Source organism: Drosophila bipectinata, chromosome 3R (genome assembly GCF_030179905.1).
Source record: "Drosophila bipectinata strain 14024-0381.07 chromosome 3R, DbipHiC1v2, whole genome shotgun sequence".
Classification (NCBI taxonomy): Eukaryota; Metazoa; Arthropoda; class Insecta; order Diptera; family Drosophilidae; genus Drosophila; species Drosophila bipectinata.
In genome coordinates, this window is record NC_091739.1 from 21424020 (window position 1) to 21441255 (window position 17236).

The 17236-nt window shown below is 41.2% G+C and overlaps 1 protein-coding gene and 1 long non-coding RNA gene across 2 annotated transcripts; both read left to right on the forward strand.

The window, feature by feature from the left end:
• Positions 1 to 3444: 3444 nt before the first annotated feature.
• On the forward strand, positions 3445 to 4042 carry LOC138926712 (uncharacterized). Its single transcript, XR_011443328.1, has 2 exons — positions 3445 to 3714; positions 3932 to 4042. It is a non-coding gene; the product is annotated as an uncharacterized lncRNA (long non-coding RNA).
• Positions 4043 to 9902: 5860 nt separating this feature from the next.
• On the forward strand, positions 9903 to 10517 carry LOC108121540 (uncharacterized). Its single transcript, XM_017235685.3, has 2 exons — positions 9903 to 10117; positions 10168 to 10517. The coding sequence occupies exons 1-2, from the start codon at positions 10094 to 10096 to the stop codon at positions 10489 to 10491; spliced, it is 348 nt and encodes a 115-aa protein (XP_017091174.2). The 5' UTR covers positions 9903 to 10093; the 3' UTR covers positions 10492 to 10517.
• Positions 10518 to 17236: the final 6719 nt, after the last annotated feature.

The following is a 17236-nucleotide window of genomic DNA, read 5'->3' on the forward strand; positions in this document are numbered from 1 at the left end:
CGAAGCCAAGTTGGAAAACGAACAGATAGAACAACTTGGGCATCACATGTTATAAATTACGTTAACTCGAAATGAGGCTTCGAAATTAGTGGGGATGGATTTCAACTGTCGCCCGTTGTGCATCCACATACACTCCTTTTCCTCAGCATTCCTCCACTTTTTGTTCTCTGTTCGACCCGTCATGCGTATAGAATTTCGTTTGATTGAGCGCTTAATCAAGCAAACATTAATGTGCACTTATTAATAATAAGTGTTCGGGCAGCATTTTTCGTTTATCTGCTCAGTCGTGGCTGAATGAAGCCCGTGAATAAAGCCGATGGCTCGGTCACGGCCATAATGACTGGACGATGAAGGTCCCAGGATCGATCGACATGGGAAAAGTGCAGGGAACATGGCCAAAAAGTTTAGCGATTAGAAGGGTAGCGGTATAGAATAAAATAAAAAATGTATAACCAATGGAAAACAATCAATCACAGGACAATAAAGAACTACGTTTTTTAGCTCTATTAAATCTTAGATACTTTCAATCTCCTCCTACTTAAGGGACCTTCCATTGATATTTCCCTGTAATCCCCATCACAGAAGTCGCCTCGGATCATCCGTGATGAAAGCCGAGTTATGTCCAACAGAAACCAACAATGGATTCTATATATACATATATCTAGAGATATGCATACCTACCCCCAACCCTTTGACATTTTTTTTCTAAAAACCTCCATTGTGTGGCCCAAAGTTGATTGTTTCTTTCGCATTGTTGTTACTGCACTGGCAGCTTTTTTATTACTCGCATTATTATTTTTCGTATTATTAAAGCGCATGCATTCATTACCGATACAGAAGAATGTATCTGAATGATTTTGTTGTTTGGGCCTTAAAAACAGACCGGCGGATGTCTGAATAAGAGGGGGGGACTTTAAGCTTCTTTCTGTCTGAGCGAATCGAGCGGCCTTTTTGCATTGCTGAACTGTATCTTTTTTTTGCGTATCTTTCTGCAGGCCTACAAAAGACACAGAGTCCCCTCTCAGACATTGCGCTCATAGAATTTGTATGAAATTTAAATACCTATTCAGCATTCAAAATGCGAAGCGACAGCGCAAAGACCTAAATACTTAAGTAGTTTCCGAGGGACTGACAAAGAGACTTGCTCAGATACAGATACTCGTGCATGGGAGCGCCTTCGGATACAAAGATGCACAGATACTTAGATGGCCGGGAGCACAAGGCGGCGCTTTCATATGCAGACACACGATTTCGTTAGTTACAGCAACAAAGTGGAGGAGGCCCCAGATACAGATACAGCTGCAGATATGACCAGACAGATACGGATACGGCCACAGATACAAAGATACACGAGTCTGAGTCGCTTGGCAGACAAAGCAAGCTGGATTATGCCTCCAAAGTACGAGTATGGGCCCAGAGTGCGTGTGTGAGTGCGCCTCACGTAAGATTTAATCTTTATTGATTTATTTTGTTAGATTTTAATTTATGACACCGAAGTAGGCAATCATTTTTCTCTTTTTTTCTCCTCGTCTATCCCTGGGTGGAGGGGATCGGACTGCCGGATTGGAGGACCCAGCGGTGGCCCAGCTGTGCCAGATTTTCCGAGATAGTAGCATGTCTGTGTAATTTGCATTGTGGGTGGATTAATTAATCAAGACATTGTTGCCAGTGCCATGCGGCAGCTAATCAATTATGGATTTGTGTGATGGCAATAGAAAACGAGAGGATACCGCCTAGGTAATCTATTTTCTACAAGACTGCTTTTGAAGCTAAAGTAACTTGTTTATTTCTACTTGGGGTTGAGTTCCTATTCTTTCAGACTCCTTTATGACATTTTAAGCTTCATCAAGGATTAAAAGATTGTCCTTACATGTCTAGAAAGTATTTTGGGTTTTATTTAGAATTCTAATAAAGCACATGTTTCAATTTCCTGCCTAATGAGAACGCATCCACTTAGTCGGTCTGGAAAGTTTCCGCGTCGACTTCCTGCAGTTGGTTATACCAGTTGGCGTACCTTTAACTTTGCCAAGTTGTCGGCTCATCCCCCGTCGTCATGGCTGACAACCCTTATGGGTAACCTTTCATTATCCACCAAATCCCAGCAGAGAACTATTAATTCCCCCTCCCGGACCGGTCCCTCATGCTGGTTCCTTCGGCCAAAGTTTAGACGGGCCAAAAAAAGGAAAATGAAACGCACACAGAAACGTTCGTGTAATTTACTTTCCAGTTAAGTTAAAAGTTTTCGCCGGAGCAGAAACCGTTAATCAAAATTAATTACACATAACCTCGCGCCAGTCTACACCCCTGCACCCCCCTCCAAGCCCCTGGAAAAACTCATGCCACGCCCACATGCGACATGCAAACGAAGACAAGAAAGGCCGAAACAGCAATTGTAATTTACTTTAATGAGCAGCATTTAGTCAGCCCACAAGTCCAGATGGCCAGGGTTGGAATCAGTGGAGAGGGCGGAGGGGCAGGAATATATAGTACCATGATTGGATAGGATTGGAGTAAGAGGACCACGGGCAGTGGACATATTGTAGATGGTCACTGCCCAGTTGTGTAATTAAAGTTCGCATGACCGGCAATTGCATTTTGAATTCGAAACGGGCCGATGGACGCGCAACGCACTACACCGCCCACTGCCACATGCCCCTTGCCACATGCCGCATTCCCCCCCTCCACCCCTACCCTCATGAAGACATCAAGCAATCTCCCCTTCCCGGCGTGTCTTAAAATCTGCAGGCATATTGTTCGCCGCCAGCCAAGTTCCCGTCCCAGTTGCTCCGTGTCTGTGTCGTCGTCTGTTCTTGGCAAATTAATGACTGCCCCACGGAAAAATTGCAAGACCAGTATTGATTTTGTCTTTCCTATTGTTGGATCTTATTAGATTTTGTCATTTTCTTTGGGGACGCACTTAAAAGTTGGGAATGGTCTTATATTTAAGCAACAATTATTGCATTCAGAGCAAATATCGTTGTAACTTCATCATCCTTGATAGAATTAGTCCCAAGCTATACGATTATACAAATAATATAAGTACAATATAATTTCCCTTTATTTTCGATTTTCTTCAGTGCAGTCTTAATTTCTTTACGGAGCTCTGCTGCGGATTCAATCCTATTGATGTTTGGCTTCTGTCTAACAAAATAAGTCCGATTCCCCACGTCTGGCGGTTTTAAGTTTGTGTCTCGTCCGACTGCCATTTTCGTATGCATTGCGGGTATTTAAGTAGGCTGCTGGTAAGTGGACATTAGGGGCATTCTGCGGATGCTATGTAGGCATATGTGTTACCTTATATAGAGCAGCGACTTGACAGCCACTTGCCATTCTCCTCAAGTGGCAATCGAAGAGAAATCACCGAGAATTCTGCGGGCATGCTGAAAATAGCCATTGACGGATATCTGTTTGGGATTGGTCTTCACATAAAACTGTTCAGCTTGTCTTTTTTATGGATAACAAGAAATAGGCAGAAGATGTAGAACGTTCCGGTCTATCTAAAGATGATTTACGTGACGGCACCGATAGCATTAGCATGAGTTCGATTGAGATTCATTATGAGAAACACTTGTTTTTACGCAGTAGGCTGTGCTTTCAATTGAATATTATTATTTGAATAGTAGGCTTTGACTTTGCTAGGGGCAAGAAATTTCGACTAGAGTCCTCATTCCCATTCGGAGTCTCCATAGACTTGGACATTCGGGGAATCCAATAGTAATAGAATATTATTTTTATTTTTTCTTTTTTATTTTTTGTGTTATTTATTTTTATTTCTATTTTGAATGTGAGCACCTTGGTTTTCATTTGAAAATTTATTAACAAGGCAACGCTCATTAAATTTTATTTTTTTCAAACGACGTGTTGGGCTTTGTTTATCTTTTTTATTATTAATTTAATTTAGTATATTATTAATTTAGTATTCCTATAACAGATGGCTTCTAGGATGGTACTTCAGCGCAAGCTTCCGATTTCTGATGGAGACATTTTTCTTTTGTTTTGTTTTAAATTCATTTAAAAGTAAACTTTGACTTAATTTTTCGAGTTCCGATGGCTTGTTGGATGGTACTTCAGTGCTAGCTTCTGATTACTGATATATATTTAATTTCAATTTGTTATCTCATTTTTTATTCAATTTGATAATTTATATAGATTAGATAATTTTAATAATAATTAACATTTGGGAATAATTCTAATATTCCCTAAGAGATTAGGATTTGTACTATTTGAGGTACTATATAACCCCAATGGGTTTATGACTGATTTCCACGGCCCTTGAAAAACCGTGCCGTACGGAAGAATGGGTATTATTCTATAATTCTCAATAATCGGCATTATTGATGGTGGCTGATTTTATTTTATTTTTTAATTCGTATTTTTACAATTTTATTTTTTTGTTAGAACAACATTTTTTAATTGATTTAAAGGTAAACTTTGACTTAGTTTTGCGATACCAGCTGGTAGGATGGTACTTCAGTGCAAGCTTCTGATTTCTGATAGACATTTTTCTTTTGTTTTGTTTTTAAATAATTTAAAATTAAAATTTAACTTAATTTTCTGAAAGCAGATGGCTTCTTGGATGGTACTTCAGCGCGAGCTTCTGATTACTGATGGATATTTAAATTCAATTTTTTTTCTCATTTTTAATTCAATTTGATAATTAATATAGATTAGATAATTTTAATAATAATTAACATTTGGGAATAATTCTACTATTCCCTAAGAGATTAGGATTTGTACTACTTGAGGTACTATATAACCCCAATGGGTTTATGACTGAGATTCACGGCCCTTGAAAAACCATGCCGTACGGGCCTGGACTGGTCCAAAGCCTCCGTTGGACCGTAATCAATACTGTTGTTACGAAGAATGGGAATTATTCTACAATTCTCAATAATCGGCATTATTGATGGTGGCTGATTTTATTTTATTTTTTAATTTGTATTATTACAATTTTATTTTTTTGTTAGAACAACATTTTTTAATTGATTTAAAAGTAAACTTTGACTTAGTTTTGCGATACCAGCTGGTAGGATGGTACTTCAGTGCAAGCTTCTGATTTCTGATAGACATTTTTCTTTTGTTTTGTTTTTAAATAATTTAAAATTAAAATTTAACTTAATTTTCTGAAAGCAGATGGCTTCTTGGATGGTACTTCAGCGCGAGCTTCTGATTACTGATGGATATTTAAATTCAATTTGTTTTCTCAACTTTTATTCAATTTAATAATTAATATAGATTAGATAATTTTAATATAATTAACATTTGGGAATAATTCTACAATTCCCTAAGAGAGTAGGATTTGTACTATTTGAGGTACTATATAACCCCAATGGGATTATGACTGAGATCCACGGCCCTTGAAAATCCGTGCCGTACGGGAAAATTAAAGTGGCATATTTTATTTAGAACATTTTTATTTTGTTTTTTTTTTTAATTAATTTAAAAGTAAACTTTTAATTAATTTTCCGAGAACAGATGGCGTGTCGGATGGTACTTCAGCGCAAGCCTCCGAATATTGGTGGCAGATTTTATTTTATTTTTAAATTTGTATTTTTAAAATTTCATATTTTTCTTAGAACAACATTTTTCTTTTGTTGTGTTTTTAATTAATTTAAAATTAAAATTTGACTTAATGTTCCGAAAGCAGATGGTTTCTCGGATGGTACTTCAGCGCGAGCCTCCGATTCGGAATGGGCATTATTCTACAATTTTTAATAATCGCCATTATTGATGGTGGCTGATTTTATTTTATTATTTAATTTGTATCTTTTTTTTAATCAAACTGGGGACTCAAAAATACAATTTGGTAATATGTTGTTCAATAAAAATCTTTTTCGTAAGACCATCCAACTGGGCTCTCCATTTATTTTTATTTTCTCATCACAAGACATATAATTTTTATATAAAATGGCATGGTTTTTGTTTTTTAAGTTAATTGTTTATATGGAATGGAAGCTCGTTTTATTTAGAATTACTTCTGCCCATGTATGGGTTGTATGAAAGCTAAAGAGATGGCAGCCAGCAGAACCTAGTCCCGCATTGGATAAACAATGCCAGTTTCTGGTGCTGCTTTTGCTTTTTTTTGGTTTTGATGTTTCTGCCACGATGGGGATGGCTACGGCGACTACATGCATTCATAAGTGGTAATAATAATTCCGCTCAAGAGGCGTCGCCCGGCGTTTCATTTCAATGACACACAAACCAACAACTGGTGCTTCTGCTGCTGATGATGACGGTGTGCCAGGAAGGGGTAAGGGAAATGGCTAAGGGGCTGGGGCTGGGGTAGACGTACAATGTAGACGATGACGCTGAGACTGCCGCCTGATGATGCCGCTGACGTGAATGGCAAAATGCTAAATGTGAGGTGCAGCCACAGCTTCAGCCAGCCAGCAGGGCTAAATCCGTGTTTTTGTCATCGGACGACCCGCATCGTCAAAGCCGCACATTGTATGTGTGATCCGATATGAGCTGCTTTCCGAGGAGATAGCAGCACAATAGAAATGTAATCTAAATCCAACATGGAACTCGGAGTGCTCTTTTGCATATTTACATAGGTGCCTAATCAAAATAAAAATGTGCCTTTAATGGGAAATGCTTAAGTAGATAATATATTAGAGAATCATTCAAAACACAGGTTGTCACAAACCAGAATAAGAGATATTAAAATATATAACATATAGAATAGAATTATAGAATTCCCTAAACCCTCGTTACTCTAATTTAATGAGAACTCTGCTCAGTGTATCCTGCGCAAGGACAAAAAACAGGATACTCTTCCACATCTCGTTGCGATGGCTTAATATTGCGTATGCTCTGCTCGTCATTCATTCATTGCCCCAACCGACTGTCTATCGGGGCAACCCCTTGGCCCCGCCCATGTGGCCCCCCTTGAAATCGCAGTGTCTGCTGGTGGCTCCTTTGATTGCATTGACTCGTCATGGTCTCGAGTTCGAGTGGTTCCTGGCATCGTGTTTTTTTTTATGCCCCACCCGTTCCTTGGGCTTTTTATAGTTCTCACTCACTCCATTGTGCAGGCATCCTCCTCGTGCATCGTGCCCCACCTCGGCGTTTTTCTCGCTGCCGCTCACTTGACATACAATTATGTTGATGACATTGTTGTTTATATGCCGCTGATGCTTCTTCTCGTCGTTGCTGTTTATTTCCTTCAACTGCAGCACCAGCACCAGCAACAGCCCCAGCCCCAACAGCCACAACAACTACAATGCCGACAATTTTTATGGCCATTCTGAGGCTGCGGTATTCGAATAGGCCCATATATCTGCCGCTCTCTCTGGCGTATCTGGCATATCTCTATGGCCATAGCTGCATTATTGTTGCACCCGGTAAGGGGCAACTACCAGGGTATATTATACGAACCTATCTTAAAGGGTACAATATTCTAGCTTAGTAGGTTAGAATTATACAAAAATTAAATTAGAAAAAGTATAGTTTAGTAAAGAGCATTTATCTTTTGATAACGTTCTAGTAACTATTCTAATGTCGTGCTAAAGATTCTCGGTATGGATATATATAGATTGGGGAAAAATTGTATCTGAAAGACAGAAAGAGATCCCCGCCAATTAACTGCCTTCTCTGCTCACCACAGATGACCCGCAGCAGCCACAGATTAGGCTTAATGAAGAAAAATGAATTGCATCGATGAGTCGACAGATTCAAGTTTCAGCTGGGGAAAGTTTCCTTTGCCGGCAAAAGCTTTATCTAATAAATTTCCACCCAGCACGTAACACAAAATATGCGTGTAAATTTTATATATTGATTTATGGTGAGGCACGTTCATGTGTGTTTGTGGGGTGAGGTGGGTGTGCGAGTGTGCATGTGGAGGGAAAGCATTTGTATAAATACGCAAAATAATGGCATCTCCAATGTGCGAACTTCCTCTGACCATAAATCAAGATGAGCCCGGCCAAACAAAACGATTTTCGTGCCTCGTTCTGCCCTTCGCGAATATACATAGGAAGTAGGTACGTTCGTATATATATTTCAGATAGCCCACCACCCTTTTGGCGAGAAAAGTTCTATTTGATTTCGTATTAGACGCAAAACTGCTGAGCTCACATAAATTCCGCTTTTAAACAAAAATTAGTGTGGGCGGAGGCGGGTGGAACGAAATCAGCCCGAGAGATTAAAGTTGGCAACGTGCCGAAGTACGTGGCTGGGAAATCATTTTCCGGCGAACGTTTTCTGCCATCTCAGCTCGGCTCTGGAGCTCTGAAGCTCGGAAGCTCTGGAACCGAAGCAAGAACGTGAAAAGTTTCTTGAACCGAAAATTACTTGGGCAAATATTGCTTTGTTCAATCGCCGCCGCAGCTTGGAAATTATGAAGGAAAACTTGCAGGCGGAGCAATTAGAAAAGTTTCCTTGGACAACTGTCTCAGATGGTTCAGGAAAAACTTCGTTGGCCGTACAATGCGAGCAGGTCTTGGGCAAGTCCAAGTGAAATGAGTAGTCGGAAAATTTTCAGAAATCTATTGTTCAATTGAGTGAGTTACAATTTTATTGAATATTTTCAAAGTTTTGTTTTTCAGGTAGTGCTCTGTTGCACAGAATCGATTAAGATTCTTGGTCTCTTCCATTAGTTTTGTTATCTAATTTCACACTAAGCTCGAGATATTTCAACTCCCTTGAGTGTAAAATCAAAGAAATGTGTCGGAATTGAAAAATCAATAGCGCACTCAAAGACAAAGAGTCAGCTTTATGGCCAGCGAATCAAATCTAAATTTCCCTGGAAGACAACCCTTCGTTGAGGGCCTTCTGGGGACCTGAGAGCTCTTCTGTTGACTTAACTGCTTAATGAGATTCCCTGTCAAGGTTGAGCGCATGCCCAACGCCCTTCCCGAAATCGTTTAATTGCACACGCGGCCCGTGAAGGCAAAAGTACGGGTCCTATAGTATTCCAGGCAGGGCAACCATACCTGCCTGCCGGCCTATTCCCTATCCCAAACATATGGCGTTCGAACTTCGAATTCATGGCAGCCCGGCGAGTGGCTCGTAAAAAATTATCTCTTGCATTGTTCCATGGCACGGCCGGGGGTGCCCATAAAATCCCAGACCCGAACGCCGAATGCCGTTCACCAAACACCAAACAACGATCCCCGAACCAACCCAACCCAAGTAACAACCAAAAAAACAACCCAAGCGAACCGGCGACGTCGGCATAAATCACTAGGAACTTGTTAATTGTGAGCCTATTTATTAGATGCATTTGGTTTTTCGGGAAAATTGAGGTGGTAAGTGATAGGCAGACACATGCCGCTAAAAGGGGGAACACAGACATCGAACAGGTGACTTTGTGTGTGCCAGACTCTGGCTCGATAAGATACGTGTGTATAAGGGACTCCGGGAAATCAAAGATGCCGTTTCAGAGAATTCATTTTCATTGGACCCGTCCCCATTGAATACGAAAGCTGGCCCCACTCCCACTCAACACTTTCGGGCTGTCAAAATAATTCATTTCATTTGTGGCGGTTCCTGATTGGAAAATGCAATTCATTAATATTATAAATATACAACAATTTAGTTTTCAATTTAGTCACGTTGTTTCTACTGTTCTGAATAAAAATATATCATACAGGTATGTACAAAAAATGTCCAGAAAACGCTGTTGCAATTTTTCACTTTTTGTTGTAGAAATTGGGTAATACTTGACAAATAAATGGGAATTTTTTGAAAATGAAAAGGTATTTGAAAATATTGTTTATATTTTTTTTCATGATAAAACAATGTTTATAACTTGGGTAATACTCGTCAGATCCACATATGTTATACATTCCTAATCTTAGATCTTCGAAAAGCATAATACTCAATAAATTCTCCGAATTCTGACCTCCAAAAGTATTATATCTGACTTTTTCCTGTCTCCGCTTGAACAATTGCTGAGCACATATGATACGTTATTAAATATTAAATGCCGACTCAGTGCAAACAACTTCAATGTTGTTCTGCGACTTGTGATCTCACTTAATCACTCATTTGCAACCGAAACTTGTTTAGCTCAGCTTTATTCTAACGAAATAATCAAATTATTTTGATGCTTCTCGGGTAGTTGCAATTGGGAGACGATATACACAACACCATGTCTTCCAAGACAATCGCAGTGGTGAGTTCTAATGTTGTTATTGGATTTGTGGGTAACTTGCCAATTCCCAGTGGATTTTGGTTCTTTGGATAAACTCCTTTGGGACGAAACCTGCCATTGGAGAAGGACACCAGCTAGAAATCACTCATCCCGATGGATTGGCCTCGCGAAGGGAATCGACGTCAGAGGATGATGAGGGAAATCCACAGGTCGAAGGTGAAATCCAACAAAGGTTTCAGAGCCCGCATGCAGGCACATTGGTTTTAATCTACAAAACTGGATCAAATGGGTACCGAATCAGGTATACCTACGAGGCAGATAGTCAAAAACCTAAAAACGAGACGTTTTCAATAAAAAGAATCGGAGTTAACGCTCTGAAATCGACGGTGGGATGAGTGTAAGTCAATAAATTATCGAAATAATTAGCCCAACCTTGAAGATTGTTTTTGATTATGGGGCGCTGATGTTGTTGATCGAAAACCGGATCTACCAAAGTAATTTGAGGCTTTGGTGAATCAGAATTATAACCATTATATGTACATCTTACTTTCTACTAAAGCTTTGAATAAATTCATTATCTTCGTGACTGAATGCATACCCACAAAAAAAAGACGAATTTCCACAAAACACGATAACACCGTTCCTTCTCATCTATTCATGGAACAATCTATCAGAAAACAATCCAAACCATTTGAATCAACATAAGCGGTAACAAATATTTATGGGCAATGGAGCGAATGTTTCCATTTCGAAGCGCTTATTTATTTGTGAAACAACTTTTCCAGGCAAATACAGACCCCACATATCAAATAGTAAATGTATGTGCTTGCAAATACACAAAATTTCTGTTTCTGTTCAGTTCAGTTTTGTGTATTTCACATGAATGTGTTTTTCTGCCATGCCAGCTAGCATTTAATGTTTTTATTTGGTTTCATTAATGACAATGCTCTCTCGACACCAATATTGACATGTTTTCTATCTGTCTCGTTGTTAGTGGCAAGTTGGGGGATGAAAGGCGTTGGGGTTTTGGGGAAACTATGGCAATGCCATACAAGTTTATAGTACACCAGGCCTTCTTCTGCTTCACAAGGTTTTATGTTTCTAAGAAGGTCTGTTAAGTATCATGTCATGTATAAGGTAATTGGCTTTTTTGAATATAAGGATTAAAAAATGAAAATTATCGCTTAAAGCTATATATTTCAAAAAAGATTTTTCGAAAATATTTTCATAATGAAGAGAGTATTGCAATCTTCGATGTGTTCGACTGCCTCTGCTCCTGGTTCTTTTTATGTTTGCTTAGTTGGTTGACGATGATGATTGCCAACTGTCGACAAGGGCCGCTGTTGTTGTCTATTTATAAGAATTATATTTGCACTCTGCGGGCCCTGCTGTGCTCATTTGTGATGTGTTTTCAGCACACACAGATAGATACGCACGCACGGGGCCCCAGACTTTCAGACCTCCAGACCCCCCCACACACATGTGCTGAGGGTCTTCAATTACTTTCATAAATTATCGATAATTGCCTAATGGGGTTATCACAAAACAAAGGCGCGGAACTATCTCCCAAGACAGACACATCACACACACTCGAACACTAATGGTAGTGGGGATACCTTTTAGCTCAGGTGCAGTGAGTGGGCAAACATCCATTTGAAATTCATAAGCTCATTAAATTTTCAGCAGCCAGCTCAGCATCGAGTAAGACGGCAATCAGCCAGCAGTCAGCATTTTCCCAGACCGGGCAAATACAATTAAAATGCCATAAAGCAAATTAGCCAAGACAAACTTTTCATATTCCGCCGCGAGCTGTGCAAATTAGATGCGACAAGATGGGAGGATGGCCGAAAGCGGGGTGGCTCAAACGAGAGGGCGAAACGGGGCGGTAGCAGGCGGTTTTGGGGGGGCTGGGCAACACTAAAACACATCCTGCGCCTTTCGTAATTGCCAGGCGGCGCACTCGTGCTGGCAACTTTAGCAAATTGTTGGCAATTATGTGGCACAAAGTAAAGTAAAACACAGCGACGGCAACAGAATGCGAAGAGCAGAAATCCGGGCAAAAATAAGCATTCAAAACGGGGGACAGGGGGAATCTCTTTGATGGCCAGATTATCGCAGATTCTTGGGAGTCGACGGTGGGAATACTCGGCATAGAAATGTTTAATCATATCTGATCCCTCCTCCGAAACTAAGGACTTTGAAGTTGCTTCATTAAATTGGAGAAATTAAAAAGAGAAAGGAAAAGAGGTTTTCAGATAAATCGAATTAATTATGCTTCATAAAGTATCGAGTTTTAATGGTTGATGTATGTTGACTTAAACTAATAATATACCCCATGAAACCTAAGCCTTAATACACTATTTTTATCAACCATCTAAGCACTTTGTGAGAATTTCTGCCAACTGGCTCTATTTTTTATTGCTGTCCTTAGAAAACTGTCTACAACTGAGGGGTATTACCAAAAAAATCATACACAAAAATCTAAACTGTGGGGTGATGTCCGTTTCACCAACTCAGTGCACCCTCCCCGGACAGCGCAGTCCCCTCTAGTGGTTCGACAACCTGCTGGCAAGTGTATTAAATTATAATTATTTGTGCATGACAAAGGGTCATGAAACATGCCTAATGACACATTTGCCACAGACTCGTACAAAACGCGGGGCCGCCGACATTATGGTAACAGGACGGCTGCCGGGACGGCAGGGTGGGGTCGTGACTTGCTGGCCCAGGGGGCAGCCTTTACGTGTCCCCCGGTTGCGAGGATAGCGACATGGCTCGTATGTACAATGTCTACGGTTACAATTAACCACGCTCGTTATGTTCGAGGCGTGCGGCAGTCGAAAAGAAATTAAACAAAATTGCTGCAAAACTGAAAATTTCCACTTGTAATGCAACACCACAAACAAATCAGCGGTGGCATGAGGACCAGGCTATTTATGGGGTGTCGAGTCCTTGAATACTCTGGAAATGGCGAAAGCAAACACATTTTTCAAACTGCTGCGACAGACTTCTGATATATATACTCTCTTTTAAATTCATGCCAAGGCTATGTATATTTTGAAGTTAGAGTATCTGGAAAGGTACAAGAATAGGCAAATCGAAACCAAGGATAAAGGCCGACCATGCAATACCATTCCACTCGCCATTCAACCCAGATCCCAAACCCAGAGACCCGCCATGTCAGCAGGTTTTGGACTAATGTCTATTAGGCATTTGCCTTCGCTAAAAGTTGGCTGTTTCCATGGGCCACCACCGGCTCTCCTGTCCGCCCCTTTGACGGGGAAACTTTTTGGTTGCGGCGCAGTGGAATGACCAAAGTTGAGGAGCCAAGGAGCGCGATAAGAGCTCTCGGGAATGTTTCATGTTTTTGCTAAGGCCCTGCAGATAAGATCCTTAATGGTGCTTGCCACATTTAGTTGGCTGCGCTGCTGGTGGAAACTGTTTGGCCTTAGTTTACTGACCATTTAAGAAGTGTTTAAGGAATGTTTCTGTCTGAAAATGCGCATATTTCAGTTTAAAGATTGCCATAATAATGGTATTTCACGAGAAATTATTTAAAAAGCTGTATTGTCTTAAGGCTAACAAATGTTTAGGGTGTTATATCATACTTGTTTTTATGTTTTAGTTTAAACAAGTGATTTTATGGAGCATATGTATTTGATTTGTTGGGTTTTTTTAGACGCGGCGATTTTCAAAAATCTGTTTTATTTTTGCTGTCTAAATGAGTAGGGTGTTGACATTCCACTTCCATAGTTGCCATAGGGATATTTAATTATTCTCATTATATCCTTATATTTCAAATTATTCTTTTGATGATCCCTGATTGGAAAAGCAATTTAGGAACCTGTTTATCCGCCCGCAGCTGTCGTCCCGGCGACTCACTTTCCCTTTTAGGCCTTCAGCTGCAATCAAACACCGAGGCCCAGGCAGTGGCAATATATCTTTTTCCCGCCAGGAGGATTACTATATCGTGTTCAATATTCCGTTCCATTTCAAGCTCATCGCTGGGGGATCTTCCACCACCGTGATTGTCTAAGGAAATTTGAGTCGTGGTCGTGTCGCATTTGGGTTTTCAACCGACTTGAGCTCAGCTTGACTTCATCCTCTGCCACTCTGCCACTTTTGGGCTCTTCTCCATTGAGCTCAACGTGTTGCAGGCAAACAAAACTTGGAAAAATAAAGAACGAACCAAAAAATAAAACAACAAAAACACGGCACATAAACTAGACAAACATCGATAAGAGCCAACGAAGGTCCATTCAAGTGGATAAGATGGGAGTTGGGGTGTACGACGTGCCTAGGAAAATAGAATTTACTAAACAAATACGTGCGTATGGAAATGTATTGGATGAGCACACGGGTAGGTAGACGGACTTCGGTCTACGGTCTACAGTCTATGGGCTATGGACTTCGGACTTCAGGCTTGGGTGTCTGCCCCGGTGACCCTTCCCGCATTTATTTTGATTCCAGAGCAAAATTCGTAATTAAACGGAAACGCTTCAAAATTAGGCAAAAGGAGGAAGTGCCTCAATGTAAATGAGCGTGAGAGAGACGCCAGGGGGCAGGAAGCGAATGATTCCCCGGAGATTATTCATTATTTTTTTACCAATAACACATATGTCTGCGTACCGTTGGCAATAACAGTGCTATACAGTGAACTCTCCATGGAGAAAACTGCAAGGGACAACATTTTGTTGAAAACACAGGGACAATGGCCAGAACGAGGTCCTATTGCATGCATGCTGATTTCTTTCAATGTCACATTCACACACCCCTAAGTTAGACTCTCGGGGCATGGCTTCACTGTCCTGAATTATAGGCATAATATGCTTGGAGGATGATAGCCCATCCATATGCGTCAGGTTGTCGCTCTGGCGGCAATTGCTGCCAGCTGTGTTCATAATTTGATATGCGCCAAATTTGATTCGAGTTTTGCTCTCGACTCGCCCAGACGTCGCTTTAATTAGCTACAGTTGCTGACTTTTTAATGGACAGGCCGAGGAAGAGGGATGGCCCAAACAGGAAAGTAGCCTCGGGGAGTAGGAGGGGGAGCTCGGATGGCAATGGGATTGGGAATGGGCTCTTAGCTACGTTTTATGGCCAGCGTCTCCGATTCAGGTTCGGACTCGGACGCGGACTCGGACTCGGGCTGCTTATCAATTGCGCTTAAATCGCGCACATCAATTACGCGTCTGGCACGTTGCCCCGGCAGGCCTATCAATAAAATGTGCCGCGTTTCAGGTTACGTTTCTCTGTTTTCGAAGCGATTTAATTGAAATACAAGCCATCGGCGGGACGGCCAGCGGCCATCGGACATGGACATGCCGCACTGGCGGAGGTGCAACAGAAACTGGAAGGGACAGGTCCGACGCATTCGAATTAAGCCTAAGCCGTAGGAGTAGAGATCGCCAGCATGGAAATTAATACGACGACTATAATGCCCTTTCGCAAGAGATTAAAGTCACATCGATTTCGATGGCCGATCCCCTTGTGTCAGTGGAATTGGAGCTCAACCTGCGGAGATTATGTTTTGGCCTAGACGAGGCTTACCCTGGTTTCCTTTTCAGCCTCTTTGGAAAACTTAAAAGTGGGTTTGTGGCAATACATTTTAAGGGCTTAACGTCTCATAGACTGTTACTTATTCAACGGCCAAGTGGGTGTAACATTTTTTATGAACAACTGAATAACTTACTTGATTTAGTGCCTCGTGCACTGAATGCTATTTCAATTCATTTCTGTTGGATTAAGAATGTTTAAGGTATTTGAAATTGAAATTGTGTCCTTGGAATTCCTGGGATAAGTCCATGCCCGAAAAATAATCTATAAATACTCGCATTCACCCAGAAACTAAGTACTGAATATTGATGTCGCTGGCACGTACACACTTCCCTACCCTCCCATTTTCCATTTCTCATTTTCCGGCTCTTAGCCCCTCCCACCTTTGCCGCCCTCCGAATATTTCATTTTCCCCTCAATTTTAGAGAGCTCTCACTCATTATTCGTTTTGTTATCGGCTGCAGAAACGACGTGAAAGATTTACGCTTCAATTGGTTTTATTTAAGCGCAAAATGCAGGCCGCCCGACTGAACCAGTGAAAGAGACGGGAACAGGGCCCGGGAAAGAGACGGGTGAGAGCTTATGGAAATGAATTTTGGAAGCGATGCGCGCCAGTTGCATTGATTTACATGACAATTGCGAGGGTGAGGACCTGAGAAAATGCACAAGAGACTGTTGAAAATCTTGGGCATGGGGGATTCCTTATCGCCGTCACTTCCACTTCCACATCCACGGGCAACCAACCCCTTTGCATGATTTATAAAGCAGGGCTCCGCGGGGCCCAGGAAACCGGCCCGATATCTTTATCTTGAACGTTGCTAAAAGCAAATCATAAGCGACTACATACGGAAGTCAAAGTTGTTTCACTTCGACCCCCGGCACTTTTTGCCCCGGCTCACCCCTCTCTCACACGTGGAAAGTTGGCCCAAAAAGTTGGCAGCAACCCTTCGGACGGGCAACGGAACTTCTGCCAGCCTGGCGGAATTTCCGCCTCCACTGAAGTAAATAATTTTCCGACTCCCCCTCGCGGTAAGGGAATCAAAAACGAAAAAAAAAATAATGTTAAAGTAAAGTAAGTTGTAATAATTTGCATTTGGCTGCCAAATGAATTTAGCCACTCAGCCGTACTGGAGGGTGGTGCTTTTGCTTTGGCTTTGGCAGACAGATAACTTTTAGCTTCTCCTCAATTTCGGATAACTTTGGCCCAAGGGGAGAGCTCTCCAGTCAGCCCAACCAGTGAGGCAGTCAGTTTGTTAGTCTGTCAGCCACCTGCTGTTAACTCAAGTCGATTTTCCCATTTATTTCCAAGCCACTTCAGGCAAGGGGTGGCTTTAGCTTCGATTTTTATTCCGGAACAGTCTTTTCGAGGGTTTCCAGACCCCGAAACTTGACTGGTTTGCAATTTTTGCCAAAAATTACAACTTGTCAGACTGAACTCATTTAATTAGAGACTATGAGGGCTTTGCCAAGAAGTATTACATATGCATGAAAGATCTGAAGACTCGAGGAGTCTGAAACATAAACTTTCATGCAATTAAAATAGCAATAAGAGCCTTTCGGGGAGGAAAAATTTCAGAGCCAAGT

Excerpts from the sequence above, each read along its gene's own strand:
- LOC108121540 (XM_017235685.3), top strand. The coding sequence starts at position 10,094 with ATGTCTTCCAAGACAATCGCAGTG. Across the intron at positions 10,118-10,167 it reads CTTCCAAGACAATCGCAGTG|TGGATTTTGGTTCTTTGGAT; the intron begins GTGAGTTCTAAT and ends GCCAATTCCCAG.